Source organism: Hyla sarda, chromosome 10 (assembly GCF_029499605.1).
Source record: "Hyla sarda isolate aHylSar1 chromosome 10, aHylSar1.hap1, whole genome shotgun sequence".
NCBI classification, from domain to species: Eukaryota; Metazoa; Chordata; class Amphibia; order Anura; family Hylidae; genus Hyla; species Hyla sarda.
Window position 1 is genome coordinate 44,241,047 of NC_079198.1, and position 23,742 is coordinate 44,264,788.

The 23,742-nt window shown below is 43.0% G+C and overlaps 1 protein-coding gene across 3 annotated transcripts in view; it reads left to right on the forward strand.

The window, feature by feature from the left end:
* The first annotated feature begins 4,622 nt into the window (after nucleotides 1-4,622).
* Nucleotides 4,623-23,742, forward strand: part of NHERF4 (NHERF family PDZ scaffold protein 4) — an 818,185-nt gene continuing 799,065 nt past the window's right edge. For 2 of the 3 annotated variants that reach the window (XM_056543464.1, XM_056543466.1), the window contains exon 1: nucleotides 4,623-4,745. In XM_056543464.1, the coding sequence (XP_056399439.1) occupies nucleotides 4,700-4,745 (46 nt within the window). In that variant the 5' untranslated portion in view covers nucleotides 4,623-4,699. The remainder of the gene's footprint in view (nucleotides 4,746-23,742) is intronic. The other variant, XM_056543465.1, reaches the window with a different exon arrangement.

Below are 23,742 nucleotides of genomic sequence, written 5' to 3' on the forward strand. Positions count from 1 at the left end.
AGGATGTCCTTATGCTGACCACCATTCACGGTAATGGCAGCACCCCTGTCACTGTACAAGGTACCACTAATACGGTCCTCAAACCGGATTGTGTCCTGGGGTACAATCAGTATATGGGAGGAGTTGATCTCTCAGATCAAGTCCTCACCCCATATAATGCCATGCGCAAGACCAGAAGATGGTACAAAAAAATAGCGTTGTACATGGTCCAGACGGCATTGTACAATGCTTTTGTACTATTCCGCAGTGCAGGCAACGCAGGGACATTCCTGCAGTTCCTGGAGGTAGTGATCAAGACCCTGATCTTTGGTGACCAGGAAGGAGGGGACCCAAGTACCTCTGGAACTGTAGGCCCGCGTATTGTACCAGGGCAACATTTTCCAGGAGAGGTCCCCCCCACTGGAAAAAAGGGACGGTCCCAGAAAAGATGCCGAGTTTGTGCTAAAAACGGGAAAAGAAAGGACTCCATTTTCCAGTGTGACACCTGTCCTGAAAAACCAGGCCTCTGCATCAAAGAATGCTTCAAGGCGTATCACACGTCTGTGGAGTATTTATGACTTGCCCCATTTTTATTCTTCCCCAAATTTAAGTGCGTTGCACACGAGCCATGCGACATTGTACACCACATTTTTGTTCTTTTCCAATGCATTGGTGACATTGTACAGGAGCCTGGGACCGCGGCTATGTACAGCGATTTTCCGATGCATTGGCAACACAGGGACATTCCAGTCCCTGGTTGTAATAATCCCCCAAAAGTCCCAAGAACGTTGATCCAGGGATTTATTTGGAGTCGGGAAGGAATTTTTTCCCCTGGAGGCAAATTGGCATCCGCCTCAAGGTTTTTTTTGCCTTCCTCTGGATCAACACAGTAGGGCAATGTTTCCCAACCAGGTTGCCCACAGCTATTGCAAAACTATAACTCCCAACATGCTAGGAGTCACAGTTTTGCAACAGCTGGAGGCACCCAAGTTGGGAAACACTGACATAGGCGGAGATTTACTAACTGCGGTGTTTTGGTACACCGCATGTAAGTAAAACTCTGCAACTATCAGCCACCCCTATGCAAATCACTAATTTAAAGGGGTATTCCGGGGTCTGGAAGGTTATTTTAACCTATATTCATCTTATCCCCTATCCAAAGGATAGGGGATAAGATGAATGATCGCAGGGGTCCCGCCACTAGGAGGCGTGACTGCCGGGTGCAACTTCCCAGATGGCCGTCACGCCCCCCTCCCATAGAAATTAATGGAGGGGGCCTGACGTGATGTCAGTGTCACGCCCCGTCCCAGAAGCAGCGCCAGCAAACTATGCCAAGGGCTGTGCCAAGATCGCAGGGGTCCACAGCGGCGCAACCCCGGCGATCATTCATCTTATCCCCTATCCTTTGGATAGGGGATAATATGGAAATAGGTTAAAATAACCTACCAGACCCTGGAATACCCCTTTAAGTCACAAATGTGCATGGCACTCTCTCACTCCTGAGTCCTGTTGCATGTGCTTGGCAACAGTTTAGGACCACATATGGGGTATTTCTGTCCACGGGAGAAATTGCTTCACAATTTTGGGGGGGCTTTTTCTACTTTTACCTTTTGTGAAAACGAGAAGCTGGGGCTATACCAGCATACTTTTACGTTTCACAAGAGGTAAAAGAAGAAAAAGACCCCCCCAAATTTGTAAAACATTTTCTCCCCAGTACAGAAATACCCCATATGTGTATGTAAAGTGCTCAGCGGGTGCACAACAAGGCTCAGGAATGAGCGCACACCATGTACATTTTAGGCCTAAATTGGTGATTTTTACAGGATTGGCTAATAGTTGTAGCTTTTCTGACATAAACTTCCCCCAAAAAAACACCCACACGTGACCCCATTTTGGAAACTACACCCCTCAAGGAATGTAACAAGGGGTGCAGTGAGCATTAGGACCTTACAGGTGTCTGACAGATTTTTGGAACAGCGGCAGTGAAAATAAAAATTACTTTTTCCGCTAACCTGTTGCTGTAGCCCCAAATTTTTCATTATCACAAGGGATAAAAAGAGTAAAAATGACCCCAAAATTTGAAATACAATTTCTCCCAAATATGGAAATACCCCATATGCCGATGTAAAGTGCTCTGCTGGCGCACTACAGGTCTCAGAAGGAAAGGAGCACCACTGGGCTTTTTGGATAGTGGATTTAGCTGGAATGGAGGCATGTTCTGTTTGCAAGGCCCCCATTATGCCAGGGCAGTGGAAACCCCCCACAAGTGACTCGGGTGAAATGGGGCTATAGATTTTGGGGGGCTTTTTCTCCTATTACCCCTTGTGAAAATGAAAAATTTGGAGTAACACCATCGTTTTAGTGTTAAAAATTCAATTTTTCACTTTTATGACATACTGTTCAAAAAACCTGTGAGGAGTTAAGTCTAACTTTACCCCTTGTTACGTTCCCCGAGGGGTCTAGTTTCCAAAATGTAATGCCATGTGTTTTTTTTTTTTTTTTTGCTGTCCTGGCATCATAGGGGCTTCCTAAATGTGGCATGCCCCCAGAGCAAAATTTGCTTCCAAAAAGCCAAATGTGACTCCTTCTCTTCTGAGACCTGTAGTGCGCCAGCAGAGCACTTTCCCCCCCCCCCCCCCCATATGGGGTGTTTTCTGAATCGGGAGAAATTGGGCTTCAAATTTTGGTGGGTATTTTCTGCTTTAACCCTTTGTAAAAATGTTACATTTTTGGGAAACCAAGCATTTTAGGTAAAAAATATTATTTTTTTTTTACATATGCCAAAGTCATGAAACCCCTGTGGGGTATTAAGGTTCACTTTACCCCTTGTTACGTTCCCCAAGGGGTCTAGTCTCCAAAATGGTATGCCATGTGTTTTTTTTTTGCTGTCCTGGCACCATAGGGGCTTCCTAAATGCGGCATGCCCCCAGAGCAAAATTTGCTTCCAAAAAGCCAAATGTGACTCCTCCTCTTCTGAGACCTGTAGTGCGCCAGCAGAGCACTTTTCACCCCCATATGGGGTGTTTTCTGAATCAGGAGAAATTGGACTTCAAATTTTGGGGGGTATTTTCTGCTATTACCCTTTTTTTAAAAAATGTAAAATTTTTGGGAAAACAAGCATTTTAGGTAAAAAAAAATATATTTTTTTTACATTTGCAAAAGTCATGAAACACCTGTGGGGTATTAAGGCTCACTTTATCCCATGTTACATTCCCTGAGGGGTCTAGTTTCCAAAATAGTATGCCATGTGTTTTTTTTTTGCTGTTTTGGCACCCTAGGGGCTTCCTAAAGGTGACATGTCCCCCAAAAACAATTTCAGAAAAATGTTCTCTCCAAAATCCCCTTGTAGCTCCTTCCCTTCTGAGCCCTCTACTGCGCCCGCCGAACAATTAACATAGACATATGAGGTATGTGCTAACTCGAGAGAAATTGGGCTACAAATACAAATACAATACAAGTAAAAATTTTCTCCTTTTACCACTTGCAAAAATTCAAAAATTGGGTCTACAAGAACATGCGAAGATTTTGAATTTTCTCCTTCACTTTGCTGCTATTCCTGTGAAACACCTAAAGGGTTAAAACACTTACTGAATGTCATTTTGAATACTTTGGGGGGTGTAGTTTTTATAATGGGGTCATTTATGGGGTATTTGTAATATGAAGACCCTTCAAATCCACTTCAAACCTGAAATGGTCCTTGAAAAATATCGAGTTTGAAAATTTTGTGAAAAATTGGAAAATTGCTGCTGAACTTTGAAGCCCTCTGGTGTCTTCCAAAAGTAAAAACTTGTCAATTTTATGATGCAAACATAAAGTCGACATATTGTATATGTGAACCAAAAAAAATATTATTCTGAATATCCATTTTCCTTACAAGCAGAGAGCTTCAAATTTAGAAAAATGCTAAATTTTCATTTTTTTTCATCAAATTTGGGGATTTTTCACCAAGAAAGGCTGCAAGCTACCACAAAATTTTACCACTATGTTAAAGTAGAATATGTCATGAAAAAACAATCTCGGAATCAGAATGATAAGTAAAAGCATTCCAGAGTTATTAATGTTTAAAGTGACAGTGGTCAGAATTGCAAAAAACGGCTGAGTCCTTAAGGTAAAAAAGGACTAAGTCCTTAAGGGGTTAAAAGAAAAAAGGTTTTCACCGGAGTACCCCTTTAAGGAGGAAAAAACGAAAGTGCAAAAAGGGGAAGAAAAAAAAACAGGTCCATAAGGGGTTAATATTATCTATTGAATGATGGGAAAAAAACATTAAACAGTTATACATTTTATATTTTAAAATGATGCACACATAATAGTCTTTGACATTGAACATCTATCTGAAATCCAGTGAAGGTTCTGTAAACATAAAATTGATGACAGGTTTAATTGCCCCTGTACCTTATGCATTGCACATTTATAGTTTACAATGAGAAACTGATATTGCTGTATATTCAAAAAAAAAAGAAAAAAAAAAGATGATACTTCAGACACAGACTGTGTAAAGGTGTAACACTCCTGCCATTCCCCCTCAAATGACACTCCCAAGGAAGGGGGGGGGGGGGGGGCACATACTGTGAAGAAAAGAAACTCCTCTCTGATTGAATATTAACTTGAGTGTCTTAATAGAACAGGAGAGGATACAGGGGCCTAGAGAAGTAGAGAAGGTGTTGAGCAAGCATGTACTTTGCACTTTTGAAAGGAATATCTGAGAAGATTTGAAGGAGAAATGAAGAAACATTCAGGCAAACAACATATGCACAAAGAAACCCTCGGTTAGTCATACTTATTCTTTATTTTTTATTTTTTTTCTTATTTGTGGTCTTCACTGAACAGCAAGGGATCATACATTTAGTATAGAGAAATGTTATATGATGCAACAGGTGTTTTTTTTTTTTAAGGAAAATGCATAAGCGATATATGAAAGGCAAACATTTATGATGCAAGATGGAAACAATTATTTATATAGTTTACATTTAAGAAATAATAGAAGTCTGGTTTAACATAAAACTATTTGTAAGATATTAGGAATAAAAATAGTTGCTTTCAGTTTCTAATTTGTCAAAGATCCATGCTGTGTTTTGCACACATAGCTTATTAGTATACAGCATCAGACTGAAGTCAGGGGTTTAGTTGCTGGGTTGCATAACTATTGATATGTTTGTGTTTCCGTAATATAAGTAAGGGCATTAAGCTCTTATGTTTGAACTTTGTATCTTGGCTTTACTGTCGACCTGTGAGTTATAATTCATATAGTAAAGTGTTACATGCTGAACCCTGACAATCTCGTCAAAGGCATAGAATTGTAGTAAATCTTCATATCCTTCATATTTACGGTTTTTACTTATTGTTATTATAGTTTTCTTTCTCGCTGTCTAGCAAAAGACAAATCATATTGGGGAGATTTATCAAACCTGTCCAGAGGAAAAGTTGCTGAGTTGTCCATAGCAGCCAATCAGATTGCTTCTTTCATTTTTAACAAAGCCTCTGCAAAATTAAAGAAGTGATCTGATTGGTTGATATGGGCAACTCTGCAGCTTTTCCTCTGGACAGGTTTTGATAAATCTCCCCCATAATTCTTATTATGTATTTATTTTTAGTACTTTGCACACACAACGCTGTGTTATTACAAATGGGCTGAGTTGCTGAGGATCATTCGAAAATCTTATATCTTTTGAAAAGGACCTGTGGCCAACCTCCCAAAAAATTTGATTGCATTATCATAATAAGCTTAGGGTACCCTAATCACAACTTTTTACAGTTTCTTGATACGTCATTTTGTTCCCAAGATATGTGGATTTATAGTTTGTCTAACAATTCAGGGAATCAGTTAGATGGGCGTAAACTTAATTTTAATAATGGGACTAATATCGGGTAATGGGTGGGATTATACAGTTAGGGGTGTGTATTAGGCATACAAACCACTTAAAGGGGTACTCCGGAGGAAAACACTTTATTTGTTTTTTTATTAACTGGTGCCAAAAAGTTAAACAGATTTGTAAATTACTTACTATATTTAAAAATCATAATCCTTCCAGTACTTATCAGCTGCTGTATACTACAGAGGAAGTTGTATAGTTCTTTGCCGTCTGACCACAGTGCTCTCTGCTGACACCTCTGTCCGTAAGGCTGGCTTTTCTTTGGTGTTATATTCTTACAATGCCGAGATCCAACGTGATTACTCTACCAGAAACCAGACAGGCTGAGTTTCCACTTGGCAACTTTTTGGAAAACTTCCACTGTAGTTTTTAAGTCAAAGCCAGAAGTAGATCCATGAGGTAGGAGAAATATAAGTCTTATGTCTATAAATTTCCATTCCTTTTAAAGTCACGTCTGAGTCTGGGTTAAAAATTGTAGTGGCAGATTTCCACAACCTTTAACCAGTTATCTGTAAGTTGATTGAGAAGAAATGTAGGGGGAGATTTATCAAAACATGTGCAGAGGAAACATTGACCAGTTGCCATAGCAACCAATCAGATTGCTTCTTTATTATTTTTCAGAGATCTTTAAAAAAATAAAAGAAGCAAGCTGATTGGTTGCTAGTTGTGCAGCTGCACCACTTTTCATCTGCACAGGTTTTAATACATTTCCCCTAAAGTATCACGATTTTGACACACACACTGGATTGTCAGACAAACCCACCCGCTTTGGAAGGACCAGATTGACCATTTGATGTGTACAGTGTGCTTCTGATTCTACCTTGATAGCAGATGTCAAGGGAGAAAAGCATCGGGAAGTTGAATGTCAATATGCCTGTTCCTTTTGTTCTCAAAAGAGATTAGCCACTACCAGCGTATACTTCCCTTTCAAATGAATGGAGAGGCAAATTCAAGAGAGTTAGCTGCCAGCCAAATGAGCATTTAGCCGACCACCATCTGAAGTGTATGGGCAGTTTTAGATGTACAGTGGGGCAAAAAAGTATTTAGTCAGCCACCAATTGTGCAAGTTCTCCCACTTAAAAAGATGAGAGAGGCCTGTAATTTTCCTTATAGCTATACCTCAACTATGAGAGACATAATGAGAAAAAAAAATCCATAAAATCACATTGTCTGATTTTGTTGTGTTTGGGATCATTGTCATGATGAAAGACCCAGCCATGTTTCATTTTCAATGCCCTTGCTGATGGAAGGAGGTTTTCACTCAAAATCTCACGATACATGGCCCCATTCATTCTTTCCTTTACATGGATCAGTCGTCCTGGTCCCTTTTAAAAAAACAGCCCCAAAGCATGATGTTCCCCCCCCCCCCCCCCGTGCTTCACAGCGTGCAACTCAGCATTCTTTCTCCTCCAAACACGACAATTTGAGGTTATACCAAAAGCTCTACTTTGGTTTCATCTGACCATATGACATTCTACCAATCCTCTTCTGGATCATCCAAATGCTCTTTAGCAAACTTCAGACGGGCCCGGATATGTACTGGCTTAAGCAGGGGGACACGCCTGGCACTGCATGATTTGAGTCCCTTGTGGCGTAGTGTGTTACTGATGGTAGCCTTTGTTACTTTGGTCCTAGCTCTCTGCAGGTCATTCACTAGGTCCCCCCGTATGATTCTGGGATTTTTGCTCTCCGTTCTGACGATCATTTTGACACCACGGGGTGAGAACTTGCGTGGAGCTCCAGATCGAGGGAGATTATCAGTGGTCTTGTATGTCTTACATTTTCTAATTATTGCTCACACAGTTGATTTCTTCATGCCAAGCTGCTTGCCTATTGCAGATTCATTCTTCCCAGCCTGGTGCAGGTCTACAATTTTGTTTCGGGTGTCCTTCGACAGCTCTTTAGTCTTGGCCCTAGTGGAGTTTCGAGTGTGACTTTTTGATGTTGCGGACAGGTGTCTTTTATACTGATAACAAGTTCAAACAGGTGCCCTTAATACAGGTGACGAGTGGAGCACAGAGGAAACTCTTAAAGGGGTTCTCCACTGGAAAACATTTTCTTTTTAAATTAGCTGGTGTCAGAAAGTTAAGCAGATTTGTAAATTACTTCTATTAAAAAATCTTAACCCTTCCAGTACTTCAGCTGCGGTATACTACAGAGGAAGTTCTTTTTTTTTAAATATATTTTCTTTCTATCTGACCACAGTGCTCTCTGCTTACACTTCTGTCTGGAGCAGCATAGGTTCGCTATGGGAATTTTGCCCTACTCTGGACAGTTCCTAAAATAGACAGAGGTGTGAGCAGAGAGCACTGTGGTCAGACAGAAAGGAAATTCAAAAAGAAAATAACTTCCTCTGTAGTATACAGCAGCTGATAAGTACTGGAAGAGTTAAGATTTTTTTATAGAAGTAATTTACAAATCTAGAATAAATTATATTTGTGTATCGGCGCACATAAAAGGAACACACATATGGGAATAAACTTACTTAATGCAGTTGATTTATTTGTATCTGTATAGGATAGGAAGATTCTGATTAGTGAGCTGGTATTGGTTTCGCTCACTAGGCAGAGAAAATGAAAAAACGGCTTTTGAGTGAACAATCCGGATACTATATCTGTGTCATGGGATTGTATCAATTTTGTACTGCTAAATACTGTAGCAAGAGAACTTACTTCTATCTTATTGGAGTTGATCTGTGATGAAAGTGGGTGCGGCCCCCCACCTCAATGACCGTAGTTGACGGGAAAATTCTGTCTCAATCACTACATGTATTTATAAAATAAATATGATTACGTGAATTGTATATAATAAATACAATGTGCTTATATGCAAACGGTAATGGTAAAGTGTAAAACTGTATATGGTACTATGTATTAGACGCTGTAAGTGGTCAAAGGTACCTGTAGTCTGAATGCCGGTTTGCACAGATTGATCCACGGAGCGTTTTGTCCTGAGTTGCGGTGAAGGATGCCAGTATGCACGATGCAATCCACGGAACGTTGTTCGTCCTGAGGTACGGTGTGGGTGCTAAACAAAGTCCCTCCAGGAGCCCCCAGAAAGAAGATATGAAAGACAGTCCAGGTGAACAGCGGGTGAAGGCGCCGGGAGATCTGCTCCGGCCGTGAGCGTCTCACCGGTGCGACCACGCTGTAATAGTTTGCACGGAGATCTGATTACTGAACGTGACGTCACGATTACAGCTACAGCAAGGCGCAGGAGCCAAAGAATCATCTAACGCGTTTCGGTCAGTACGCTGACCTTCGTCAGAGATGAAGTGTCACTACTGGCTCCTGGTATTTATGCGAACTATAGATGTTAATCTGGACCGATCCCAACACTCATGTTCGCCTCTCTGGCAACCATATTTTCCAAATTGCCAGTTTCTAATAGAGTGTATTCACCGTGTCTAGTCTTTATGGATAATGTATTCATCAACCTATGTCCCAGGCTCCAATTCTAGCATTTACACTTTCATATATGCAATACTTCACGACCTTTGCTGTACAAAACGCATCCAAAACACAAGTGAAAAAGCGCACGGTGTGAACATGTTCCTAACCAGAAAATTTGTTGCTGAAACAGAAAATTAAACGTGAAGGATAAAAATATCCTATATATTAACAGTGCTACTCTGACAGACAACCGAACCACCGTAAGGAATATTTTTAATTTTTAATTAGACATTCTTCAAAGAAATGCCATAAAAAGGCAAACCGTTCTAGATCGATATTTAAACCGTATGGGGACATTGTATTTAAATTAAAAATCCAGCGGCTCTCCGTTCTTGACATGTTTGCCACATGATTTCCACCTCGCCAATGTTTTTTTACTTTTTCTAGTCCAAAAAATGTAGATTGTGCAAAAGACGCATTGTGCTTGTCCACAAAATGTTTAGAGAGTGGGTGGCCCAAGAATTTCCTCTCTATATTATAAATATGTTCTCCAATTCGAGTGGACAAAATGCGTTTGGTCCGTCCCACATACACTTTGCCACACGGGCATTGAATGCCATAAATAACATCCTTAGATTTACAATTTATGTGCGATTTTATGGTGCTTTTAAACGAGCCATCCCAACTTTCCACTTCACGCATTGGAGTTCTTTTTAGTTCAGTTTTTTTGCAACATTTACATGACCGACATGGAAAAAAACAGTTTTCCTGGAAAAACGCAACCTTTACTGGGCTTATTTTTGATAGTCGGTGCCACCCTTTTCCCTATATTGGATGTTTTCTTAAAGATAAAAGTAGGGTGTTTTGGTAGCAATTGACCCACAATTCTGTCGCCTTTCAGAATTTCCCAGTGTTTTTTTTACCATTTTCTTGAATAAATAACTATGATTATTGTAAGTGGTAATAATAGGTACTTTGATATTTTCGGTGGTCTCTGTTGGTATTTCCTTCCGTTTTTTAGTTAATAAGGTGCTTCGATCCATTTTTTCTACTTGTTCAGCAACTGTCAATAACATTTCCTTTTCATATCCCTTCTATAAAAAATCATTTTGTAAACTCTCAGCTTCCTTTTTATATTCGGCCACAACCGTGCAGTTTCTCCGCAATCTGATAAACTGGCTTCTCATTATATTTCTTAGCCAGCTGGGGAGGTGACAACTACTCAAGTCTATATAGCTGTTGCTATCAGTAGTTTTTTTTTTATAAGTTTTTGTCCTCAATTGGTTATCTTCTATAAAAACTGTTAGGTCCAAAAAATTTATTTCTGTCTGGCTAATAGTGGGCGTGAAAGTAAGATAAAATTCGCTTTTATTTAAATTAGTTAAAAATTCATTTAAAAGGTTTTCCGGACCATTCCATATAAAAATGATGTCATCGATAAAACGCCTCCAGAGGTTGCCTGACGAAGGTCAGCGTACTGACCGAAACACGTTAGATGATTCTTTGGCTCCTGCGCCTTGCTGTAGCTGTAATCGTGATGTCACGTTCAGTAATCAGATCTCCGTGCAAACTATTACAGCGTGGTCGCACCGGTGAGACGCTCACGGCCGGAGCAGATCTCCCGGCGCCTTCACCCGCTGTTCACCTGGACTGTCTTTCATATCTTCTTTCTGGGGGCTCCTGGAGGGACTTTGTTTAGCACCCACACCGTACCTCAGGACGAACAACGCTCCGTGGATTGCATCGGGCATACTGGCATCCTTCACCGCAACTCAGGACAAACAACGCTCCGTGGATCAATCTGTGCAAACCGGCATTCAGACTACAGGTACCTTTGACCACTTACAGCGTCTAATAGATAGTACCATATACAGTTTTACACCTTACCATTACCGTTTGCATATAAGCACATTGTATTTATTATATACAAATCACGTAATCATATTTATTTTATAAATACATGTAGTGATTGAGACAGAATTTTCCCGTCAACTACGGTCATTGAGGTGGGGGGACGGCACCCACTTTCATCACAGATCAACTCCAATAAGATAGAAGTAAGTTCTCTTGCTACAGTATTTAGCAGTACAAAATTGATACAATCCCATGACACAGATACAGTATCCGGATTGTTCACTCAAAAGCCGTTTTTCATTTTCTCTGCCTAGTGAACAAAACCAATACCAGCTCATTCATCAGAATCTTCCTATCCTATACAGATACTAATAAATCTACTGCATTAAGTAAGTTTATTCCCATATTTGTGTTCCTTTTATGTGCGCCGATACACAAATATAATTTATTCTTGAGTTCACCCCGTTTTTGGGCCCCAGCCAGGACCCTTATTGTTGTATCTTGGCTGCCTAAAAGGGACACCATCCCTGCGCCAGTGATTATATACTTTATATAATTTACAAATCTGTTTAACTTTCTGACACCAGTTGATTTAACAGAAAATGTTTTCCAGTGGAGTATCCCTATAACCTCTTGAGGAGGCGGGGCGTATGCATACGCCCTGCATCACCGATCCTTAAGGACCCAGGGCGTACCTGTACCCTTGTGGGAATTCTGGTACCCGCTGCTCCCCGGGCAGGGACTGGCCTGGGATGCCTGCTGAAATCATTCAGCAGGCATCCCATGCCAACACCTGGGGGGGTCCTGAGTCAATTCAGACCGGTGATTCCGGGTCAAATGGGTCTCTGGTGGCCAGGAAAATTAGGGGGATCAGGGCTCTCCAAGACAGCCCCGATCCCTCTGAAGGGATGGGAGTGAGGTGGCGGGGTGCCACCCATCCTATCCCTGCTATTGGTCGGTCAGAAGCGACTGACCAATAGCAGATCGGGGGCAGTGGGAGGTTAAAGTTTGGTTCCCCCGCTCTGCCCACCCACAGTAGCGGGGGAACTGTCCTTTGAATGGTTGCTTAGGTCCCTTACCGATGGCAGGCGGTGATCCTCCTCTTGCGATGCTGCTGATAAGTTGTTGCCTAGCAACATCTGGAGGGCCAAAGTTTGGAGTAGCCCTCCATATGTTGCAAAATTACAACTCCCAGCATGCCCAGACAGCTGTTTGCTGTTTGGGCATGCTGGTATTTGTATTTTTACAGGGTTTAGAAGGGTACAGTTTGGAGATCACTTTGCAGTGGTCTTTAAACCGTGGCCCTCTAAATCTTGCAAAACTACAACTCCCAGCATGCACGAACACCAAATGGCTGTCTCAGCATGCTGGGAATTTTAGTTGGGTGCCTCCAGTTGTTGCATAACTATAACCCCCAGCATGCCCTTTGGCGATCAGCACATGCTGGGAGTTGTAGTTTTATAACAGCTGGAGGCACACTGGTTGGAAAATACAATAGTAACATAACCTAACTCAAGGTTTTCCAACCAGTGTGCCTCTACCTGTTTCAAAACTACAACTCTCAGCATGCACAGTCTGTCAGTGCATGCTGGGAGTTGTAGTTTTGCAACAGCTGGAGGTTTGCCAATGTAAATGTACAGGGTGCATTTACCCGGGCGGGGGTTTACAGTGAGTTTCCTGCTTCAAGTTTGAGCTGTGGAAAATTTTCAGCTGCAGCTCAAACTTCTAGCGAGAAACTCACCGCCAGTGCCAATGTACCCTAAAAACACTACACTACACAAAATAAAGGGTAACACATGACATATACACATCCTTTCACTGTCCCCCCTAATAAAAATGAAACACGTCTTGTACGGTAGTGTTTCTAAAACGGAGCCTCCGTTTTTGAGGATATTATGCTGATATGATGTGGAATCCAAGCGAAAATTCTGCAGAAGTGTGAATGGGAGTTTGGACTCTCATATAAGTGTATTAAGCTTTCATTTTAGGAGGAATTCCTCAAGTGGAATTCCGCTTGAGGAAATTCTGCCATGTGAATAGGGCCCAACACTTGCTTCCGGGTCCGCCCCTATGCAAATCTCTAATGTAGGCCTCAAATGCACATGGTGCTCTCTCCCTTTGGAGCCCTGTCGTATTTCAAGGAAACAGTTTAGGGCCACATATGGGGTATTTCCGTACTCGGGAGCAATTGCGTTACAAATTTTGGGGGCTTTTTCTCCTTTTACCCCATATGAAAAGGAAAAGTTGGGGTCTACACCAGACTGTTAGTGTAAAAAAATAAAAATGTTTGCACTAACATGCTGGTGTTGCCCAATACTTTTAATTTTCACAAGAGGTAAAAGGAAAAAAAAAAAACCAAAATTTTATAATGCAATTTCTCCTGAGTACGTAAACACCCCATATGTGGATGTAAAATGCTCTGTGGGCACACAACATGGCTCAGGAGTGAGAGTGCACTATGTACATTTGAGGCCTAAATTGGTGATTTGCAAAGGGGTGACTGATTTTACAGCGGTTCTGACATAAACGCAAAAAAATTATACCCACGTGAGACCCCATTATGGAAACCACATCCTTCACAGAATGCAACAAGGGGTATAGTGAGACTTAACACCCCACAAGTGTTTGACGAATTTTCGATAAAGTTAAATGGGAAAATGAAAACCAAATTTTTTTCAATAAAATGATGGTATTACCCTAAATTTTTCATTTTCACAAGAAAAATAGAAAAAATGTGTAACCCCATTTCTTCTAAGAACATACCCCATATGTGGATGTAAAGTGCTTTGCAGGCGCACTACAATGCTCAGAGAAGGAGCGCCATTGGGCTTTTGGAGAGAAAATTTGTCCGGAATTTAAGGCCATGTGTGTTTACAAAGCCCTCATGGTGCCAGAACAATGGGCCCCCCACATGTGACCACATTTTAGACACTACACCCCTCACGTAAAGTAATAAAGGGTGCAGTGAGCATTTATGCCCCACAGGTGTCTGACAGATTTTTGGAACAATGGTCCATGAAAATGAAAAATTTTATTCTTCATTTGCAGAGCCCACTGTTCCAAAGATCTGTCATATGCCAGTGTGGTGTGAATGCTCACTGCACCCTTTATTTAATTATGTGAGGGGTATAGTTTCCAAAATGGGGTCACATGTGGGGGGGGGTCTACTCTTGAAGCATCATGGGGTCTTTTTAAACACACATGGCCCCCGACTTCCATTCAAAACAAATTCTCCAAAAGCTCAATGGCTTCTCTTCTGAGCATTGTAGTTTGCCTGCAGAGCATTTTACATCCACATATGGGGTATTTAAAATTTTGGGGGCATTTTCTCCTATTACCCCTTGTAAAAAAAAATGTTGGGGGAAAAAAACTGCATTTTAAAGGGAAACTTTTTTTCATTTATACATCCGACTTTAACGAAAAGTCGCCAAACACCTGTGGGGTGTGTTAAGGCTTACTGTACCCTTTATTGCGTTCCTTGAGGGGTGTAGTTTCCAAAATAGTATGCCATGTGTTTTTTTTTTTTTTTTTTGCTGTTCTGGCACCATAGGGGCTTCCTAAATGCAATGTGCCCCCCAAAAACCATTTTAGCAAAATTCACTCTCCAAAATCCCATTGTCGCTCCTTTCCTTCTGAGCCCTCTACTGCACCCACAGAGCACTTTACATCTACATATGAGGTATTTACTTACTCCTGAGAAATTGAGTTACAAATTTTGGAAGGATTTCCTTTTACCCCTTGTAAAAATAGAAAAAAATGACTCTACAAGAACATGCGAGTGTAAAAAATGAAGATTTTGAATTTTCTCCTTCACTTTGTTGGTATTCCTGTGAAACACCTAAAGGGTTAACAAACTTTTTGAATGTCATTTTGAATACTTTTTTTTTTATTTAATACATTTTCTATTACAAATTTCACATACAAAATACCATAGACAAAAATAATATTATGACACATAATTACACAACCCCCATTTTACCCCCCCCCCCCACCCCTGTCAGAAGGAGAAGGGAAAAAAAATTAATTAATACATAAATAATAATTTATGAATGCCACTTTTGTCCTCTTACCCTTCCCATTTAGCCCAAATTGCTCTATATCTGATTAAACCTCTTCTGGAGTTACCAGATGGCCATTTCTCATATTATCTCATTTTAACCCCTTAAGGACGGAGCCCATTTCACCTCTAGGACGAAGCCCTTTTTTGCAATTCTGACCACTGTCACTTTAAACATTAATAACTCTGGAATGCTTTTACTTATCATTCTGATTCTGAGATTTTTTTTTTTCGTGACATAATCTACTTTAACATAGTGGTAAATTTTCGTGGTATCTTGCATCCTTTCTTGGTGAAAAATCCCCAAATTTGATGAAAAAATTTAAAATTTTGCATTTTTCTAACTTTGAAGCTCTCTGCTTGTAAGGAAAATGGATATTCCAAATAATTTTTTTTGGATTCACATATACAATATGTCTACTTTATGACTGCATCATAAAATTACCGAGTTTTTACTTTTGATCTAAAAGGAAAGCAGAAGGCGCTCCATGTGCGGGATCAGCAGGTCAGGCCCATAGGGAAAGGGAAACGATCTATCCCACGCCGCTTACCAGAGTTGGTTGTGTGCACACACACAACAATGGGAAGCGCCTGTAGATGCTTGTGTCCTCATCCGCAGCTCTCCTAAGAGGCAGTAGATAAGTAATTTGACCGTGTAGTAGGAGATGTCGGCGCTGGATGAAGGAACCAGAAGGAGTGCAGCATAAAATCAAGTTGGGTTTATTAGATGTAACGCGTTTCGCTGCGCATGCGCAGCTTCATCAGGCATGGCAAGGTTGGGTTCACAAGAGGTATACATACCTACAAGTGTTAACCCTTTGTGTTACATAAAATTGTACATATCAAAAGGTATAACAATCAGAATATATAAACACCACATAAAATACATATCACTATTCGTATCATATGTTAAACAACAATTAAAACATTATAACATTAGTGCTATAGATAAAATGTCACAAATCATTGTATGTGTACATAGAAGTGGTTTGTAGGAGGTTAATATCCTCCAAGTACACCAGCCGGGAACCTTGTCAATCTATTTCAGGGACCTGGATCTCAAGGCGAGGTCACGGAGTGTGAATGGTGAGCTTAAAAAAAGCAATAGAAAAGCAATAGAAATCTTTTATATATACAAATTTGTGGATTTTAAAACTGAAATATACAAGTCCGTCAAGTCAGATCCACAACATGCCGCCCACACAGGAGCTTCCAAGCCACTGTCCGAAGACACGTGGATTATGGAACCCCACATGGTGAGAGGGCAGTATGTGAATACTTGTCGATGAACTAATGAGTCCTCAAAGCGTCTACAGACACGCCACACACCGAGTTTTTACTTTTGGAAGACACCAGAGGGCTTCATAGTTCAGCAGCAATTTTCCAATTTTTCACAATATTTTCAAACTCACAATTTTTCAGGGACAAGTTCAGGTTTGAAGTGGATTTGAAGGGTCTTCATATTAGAAATACCCCATAAATGACCCCATTATAAAAACTGCACCCCCCAAAGTATTCAAAATGACATTCAGGTGTTTCACAGGAAAAGCAGCAAAGTGAAGGAGAAAATTCAAAATCTTCATTTTTTTACACTCGCATGTTCTTGTAGACCCAATTTTTGAATTTTTACAAGGGGTAAAAGGAGAAAATTTATACTTGTATGTGTAACCCAATTTCTCTCGAGTAAGCACATACCTCATATGTCTATGTAAAGTGCTCGGCGGGCGCAGTAGAGGGCTCAGAAGCGAAGGAGCGATAAGGGGATTTTAGAGAGTACGTTTTTCTGAAATGGTTTTTGGGGGGCATGTTGCATTTAGGAAGCCCCTATGGTGCCAGGACAGCAAAAAAAAACACATGGCATACCATTTTGGAAACTAGACCCCTTGAGGAACGTAACAAGGGATAAAGTGAGCATTATTACCCCACAGGTGTTTCACGACTTTTGCATATGTAAAAAAAAAATATTTTTTTGTTCACTAAAATGTGGGTTTCCCCCCAAATTTCACATTTTTGCAAGGGTTAATAGCAGAAAAGACCCCCCAAAATTTGTAACCCCATCTCTTCTGAGTATGGAGGTACCCCATAAGTGGACCTGAAGTGCACTGCGGGCGAACTACAATGCTCAGAAGAGAAGGCGTCATATTTGGCTTTTTGAAAGCAAATTTTGCTTGGGGGCATGTCGCATTTAGGAAGCCCCTATGGTGCAAGGACAGCAAAAAAAAAAAAAACACATAGCATACCATTTTGGAAACTAGACCCATCACAGAATGTGATGAGGGGTACAGTGAGCATTTACCCCCCCCACTGGTGTCTGACAGATCTTTGGAACAGTGGGCTGTGCAAAATTTTTCATTTTCACGGACCACTGTTCCAAAGATCCGTCAGACACCTGTGGGGTGTAAATTCTCACTGCACCCCTTATTACATTACGTGAGGGGTGTAGTTTCCAAAATGGGGTCATATGTGGGTGTGTTTTTTTGGGGGGTTTGTCAGAACCGCTGTAACAATCAGCCACCCCTGTGCAAATCACCTCAAATGAACATGGCGCACTCTCCCTTCTGGGCCTTGTTGTGCGCCCCCAGAGCACTTTGCACCCAAATATGGGGTATCTCCGTACTCGGGAGAAATTGCGTTACAAATTTTGGGGGGCGTTTTCCCCTTTTAACTCTTGTGAAAATGAAAAGTATAGGGCAACACCAGCATGTTAGTGTAAAAATGTTTATTTTTTTTTACACGAACATGCTGGTGTAGACCCCAACTATTCCTTTTCATAAGGGGTGAAAGGAGAAAAAGCCCCCCAAAATTTGTTAGGCAATTTCTCCCGAGTACAGCGATACCCCATATGTGACCCTATTCTGTTGCCTTGAAATACGACAGGGCTCCAAAGTGAGAGCGCCATGCGCATTTGAGGCCTGAATTAGGGACTTGCATAGGGGTGGACATAGGGGTATTCTGTGCCAGTGATTCCCATACAGGGTGCCTCCCGCTGTTGCTAAACTCCCAGCATGCTTGGACAGTCAATTGCTGTCCAGAAATGCTGGGAGTTTTGCAACAGCTGGAGGCTCCATCTTAGAAACACTTCCATACAATACTTTTTTCATTTTTATTAGGGAGGGTGGTGGTGGTGGGGGGGGGGGGGGGGGGGGGGGTGGGGGGGGCAGTGTACGTGTGCATATGTAGTGTTTTACTCTTTATTTTATGTTAGTGTAGTGTAGTGTTTTTAGGTTACAGACACACTGTCGACAGATTACACTGAGTCTCTCGCTAGGAGTTTGAGCTGCGGCGGAAAATTTGCCACAGTTCAAATTTGTAGCAGGGAACTCACTGTAATCTGCCGCCAGTGTGAATGTAGCCTGTACATTCACATGGGAGGGGGGTCAAAACTACAACTCCCAGCATGCACTGACATACCATGCCTGCTGGGAGTTGTAGTTTTGCAACAGCTGGAGGCACACTGGCTGGAAAACCTTGAGTTAGGTTCTGTGACCTAACTCAGTATTTTCCAACCAGTGTGCCTCCAGCTGTTGCAAAACTACAACTCCCAGCATGTACTGATTGCGGAAGGGCATGCTGGGAGATGTAGTTATGCAACGGCTGGAGGCACGCAAGTACAACTCCCAGCATGCCAAGACAGCCTTATGCTGTTCCTGAATGCTGGGAGTTGTAGTTTTGCAAGATTTAGAGGGGTTCAGGTTGTAAATCACTGTCCAGTGGTCTCAAAACTGTGGCCCTACAGATGTTGCAAAACTACAACTCGCAGCATGCCCAGACAGCAAACTGCTGTCTGGGCATGCTGAGAGTTGTAGTTTTGCAATATCTGGAGGGCTACAGTTTGAGACCACTTAGTGATCTACAACCTGAACCCCTCTAAATATTGCAAAACTACAAGTCCCAGCATGCCCACACAGCAAACAGCTGTCTGGGCATGCTGGGAGTTGTAGTTTTGCAACATCTGGAGGGCCACGGTTTAGAGACCACTGTAAACTGTGGCCCTCCGGATGTTGCTAGGCAACAACTCACCTAGCAGGACCCGGAAGTATTGCTGCCGCCGCCGCACGTGGGGGAGGATAGCGCTCGGGGATCCGGGATCCAGGTAAGGGACCTTCGGCACCGACCTTCCCTGGACGTTTCCCCCATTTTGCCCGGACACCGATAGGTGGGCAAAGCGGGGGAACCGAACTTTAACCCCCCCCCCTCCCCCGGTCTGCTATCGGTCGGTCGCTCGGACGACCAATAGCAGGGATAGGAGGGGTGGCACCCCTGCCACCAAATTCCTATCCCTTCAGGGGGATCAAGGGTGTCTCGGTCACCCCCGATCCCTCTTATTTTCCGGGTCACCAGTGATCCGTATAACCCGGAATCGCACAGATCGCAGGTCTGAATTGACCTGCGATTTGCGCTCATCGTGGTCATGGGGGGTCTCAGGACCCCCCTCGGCGATGTGCCGGGATGCCTGCTGTTAGATAACAGCAGTTATCCCGGCCCGATCACCGCTACCGGTGACACAGTGCCCCCGGAACCCCGCGACGTACATGTACGTCGCTGCACGCCAAGTGACACTTTGCGGCGCCGTACATGTACGTCGCTCGTCGTGAAGGGGTTAAAGGGGTACTCCGGTGAAAAACTTTTTTTTTTTTATCAACTGGTGCCAGAAGGTTAAACAGATTTGTAAATTACTTCTATTAAAAAATCTTAATCCTTCCTGTACTTATTAGCTGCTGAATACTACAGTTGAAATTCTTTTCCGTTTGAAACACAGAGCTGTCTGCTGACATCACAAGCACAGTGCTCTCTGCTGACATCTCTGTCCATTTTAGGAGCTGTCCAGAGTAAAAAGAAAATCCCCATAGCAAACATTTGCTGTTCTGGACAGTTCATAAAATGGACAGAGATGTCAGCAGAGAGCACTGTGCTTGTGATGTCAGCAGACAGTTCTGTGTTTCAAAAAGAAAATAATTTTTCACCGGAGTACCCCTTTAACCCCTTAAGGACTCAGCCCATTTTGGCCTTAAGGACTCAGACAATTACATTTTTACGCTTTCATTTTTTCCTCCTCGCCTTCTAAAAATCATAACTCTTTTATATTTTCATCCACAGACTAGTATGAGGGCTTGTTTTTTGCGCGACCAGTTGTCCTTTGTAATGACATAACTCATTATATCATTAAATGTATGGCACAAACAAAAAACACAATTTTTGTTGGGAAATTAAAAAGAAAAACGCAATTTTGCTAATTTTGGAAGGTTTCGTTTTCACGCCGTACAATTTACGGTAAAAATGATGTGCGTTCTTTATTCTGAGGGTCAATACGATTAAAATGATACCCATTATTACATACTTTTATATTATTGTTGTGCTTAAAAAAAATCACAAATTTTTAATCAAATTAGTACGTTTATAATCCCTTTATTTTGATGACCTCTAACTTTTTTATTTTTCCGTATAAGTGGCGGTATGAGGGCTCATTTTTTGCGCCATGATCTGTACTTATTTTTATACCACATTTGCATATAAAAAACTTTTAATACATTTTTTATAATTTATTTTTTATAAAATGTATTAAAAAAGTAGCAATTTTTGACTTTTTTTTTTTACGTTCACGCCGTTCACTGTACGGGATCATTAACATTTTATTTTAATAGTTCGGACATTTACGCATGCCGCGATACCAAATATGTCTATAAAATTTATTTTTTATGCTTTTTGGGGGTAAAATAGGAAAAAACGGACGTTTTACTTTTTTATTGGGGGAGGGGATTTTTCATTTATTTTTTATTTTTACATTTTTTTTTACACTTGAATAGTCTCCATAGGGGACTATTCAAAGCAATACCATGATTGCTAATACTGATCTGTTCTATGTATAGGACATAGAACAGATCAGTGTTATCGGCTATCTTCTGTTCTGGTCTGCTTGATCTCAGACCAGAGCAGAAGACGCCGGGAGCCGGAAGGAGGAAGGTGAGGGGACCTCCATGCGGCGTTCTGAATGATCGGATCCCCGCAGCAGCGCTGCGGGCGATCCGATCGTTCATTTAAATCGCGCACTGCCGCAGATGCCGGGATCTGTATTGATCCCGAAACCTGAGGGGTTAATGGCGGACGCCCGCGAGATCGCGGGCGTCGGCCATTGCCAGCGGGTCCCTGGCTGCGATCAACAGCCGGGATCAGCCGCGCATGACACGGGCATCGCTCCGATGCCCGCGGTTATGCACAGGACGTAAATGTACGTCCTGGTGCGTTAAGTACCACCGCACCAGGACGTACATTTACGTCCTGTGTTCTTAAGGGGTTAAGCACTTAAGGACCAATGACGTCCTGGGACGTCATGGCACCCTGGGCCTTAAGGACCAATGATGTCCCAGGACGTCATGGCGTTTTCCGGTCCCTGCCGTGCGCAAATGCCGAGGGGGGTCCCGGGACCCCCGCATGTCGGCGATCGCCAGAGATCACTTGCAAAATCACGCAAGCGATCTTTGGCGATTCGGGTCATACGGGTCATTTCTGACCCGATGACCCAGGAATAAACGGTGATCAGCGTGTACAATTCACCGCCAATCGGCGTGTACAATTCACCGCCAATCACCTGCCGTTGCTGCGGAGCGGTGACAATACTGTCACCGCACCAGCAACGCTGCTATTGGCCGGCGATACGCCGGCCAATAGCAGAGCGGCAGAGGAGGGGTTAACGGCTCCTTCCCGCTGCTGGACCCGCTGTTTTGGTTCAGTCAGCGGGTGCAGTAGGGATAAGAAGCCATGGATCCCCCCTCAGAGCTCCGGAGCCCCCTCAGGAGCCTTAGAATAGGGTAAGATCATTGCAGGGACAGGTAGGAGTTGAATAAGTTATAAAGTGAAATAAAAGTTAAAAAAAAGTTTAAAAAAAGTGCCCCCCCTCCCCCCCTGACCCCCTAATAGGTCCCGCAGGGTCCTATTATGGTCTGATCCTGACACCGAGTCCTATTAGGGGTTCAGGGACCTGCGTGCGCCATCCCCCTTTTTTTTTTGCCCGCAGCTATTTTTTTTTTTTTATAAAAAAAAATCCCCCCCTGACCCCCTAATAGGTCGCCCAGGGTCCTATTAGGGTCTGATCCCTTACCTCGGGTCCTATTAGGGGTTCAGGAAGCTGCGTTTGCCACCCCCTTTTTTCTTTGTCACAGCTTTTTTTTGTTCTATTCTATTACTGTTCTACACTTTTTACACCAAGCACCACACAGTACATACTTCCCCGCCCCCCCCCCCCCCCCCGCACAACCCCCCTCCCGCCCCGCCACCACCCCTCCCCCCCGCCACCGTAGTAAAAAGGCGATGGCCCTCCGGGCATTTTCGGCAGCGGAGGCTTACGCTTTTTTAGCCTCCGACTCCGAATCTGTCAGTGAGGGTGATGAAGATCCTACTTTTTTGTGTTCTTCATCGCCCTCCTCATCATCTAGTAGTGATGATGAGCCCCCTGTAAGGCAGCGGAGACGCCGCCAGGCGAGGCCACGCACCCCCCATGAGAGTGACCCAGTGTCCGACATTAGTACTAGTGGCAATGCCGCTCGTAATAGGAGTCCGGCCCCCCAGACAAGTGACCCTGTCTGGAGCCCCCCAGAGGGTTATCAGCCACGGATTCCTGAGTTTGTTGGCGACTCAGGAATCCTGACATGGCTGGCTTCACTGATCTGGACTTTTTAATTTTTTTTTTCAGTGACAGCCTGGTCAATCACATGGTGGAGCAAACGAACTTGTATGCCCAGCAGTTCATTGCCCACCACCCAGATCCGCTTTTGGCCGGGCCCAATGAATGGCGCGCCATTGATGCAGCGGAAATTAGGACATTTTGGGACCTCACGCTGCATATGGGCCTGGACAAAAAATCAAGGGCTCGTCATTACTGGAGCGGGGACGTCCTCTACCAGACCCCGTTTTACAGTATGGTGATGTTACGGAGGCGGTTCCAGGCCATTCGGAAATGCCTGCATTATGCAGATAATGCGGCATGTCCGCCCCGAGGTGATCACGTCCATGACCGGCTTTACAAAGTGAGGCCAGTCATCGATCACTTTGGGGCCAAATTTTTGGAGGCCTACGTACCGCTCAGGGACCTCTCGGTAGATGAGTCTCTCATCAGTTTTAAGGGGAGACTCATCTTCCGCCAGTATATTCCCTCGAAGCGGGCGCGGTATGGCGTGAAGCTCTATAAACTTTGCGAGAGTACCTCTGGGTACACTTGCAAGTTTAGAGTTTATGAGGGACGAGATTCCCGTATTGAACCCCCAGATTGTTCCCCCACTCTGGGTGTTAGCGGTAAAATCATTTGGGACCTTATGCACCCATTGCTGGATAAGGGTTACCACGTGTACGTGGATAAATTTTATGCCAGCATCCCTCTGTTCAAATCCCTTTTTCGCCAGATCCACGTCCACTTGTGTGACCGTGCGGAACAATCGTCCCAGGCCAACACTTTCCAGATGAGATCCCACCCCCCCCCCCCCACAGGAAAGAAGGGACGATACCAGAAAAGATGCATAGTGTGTTACAGGAGGGGGATTCGGAGGGACACCAGGTACCAATGTGACACTTGCGCAGATAATCCGGGCCTCTGCATAGG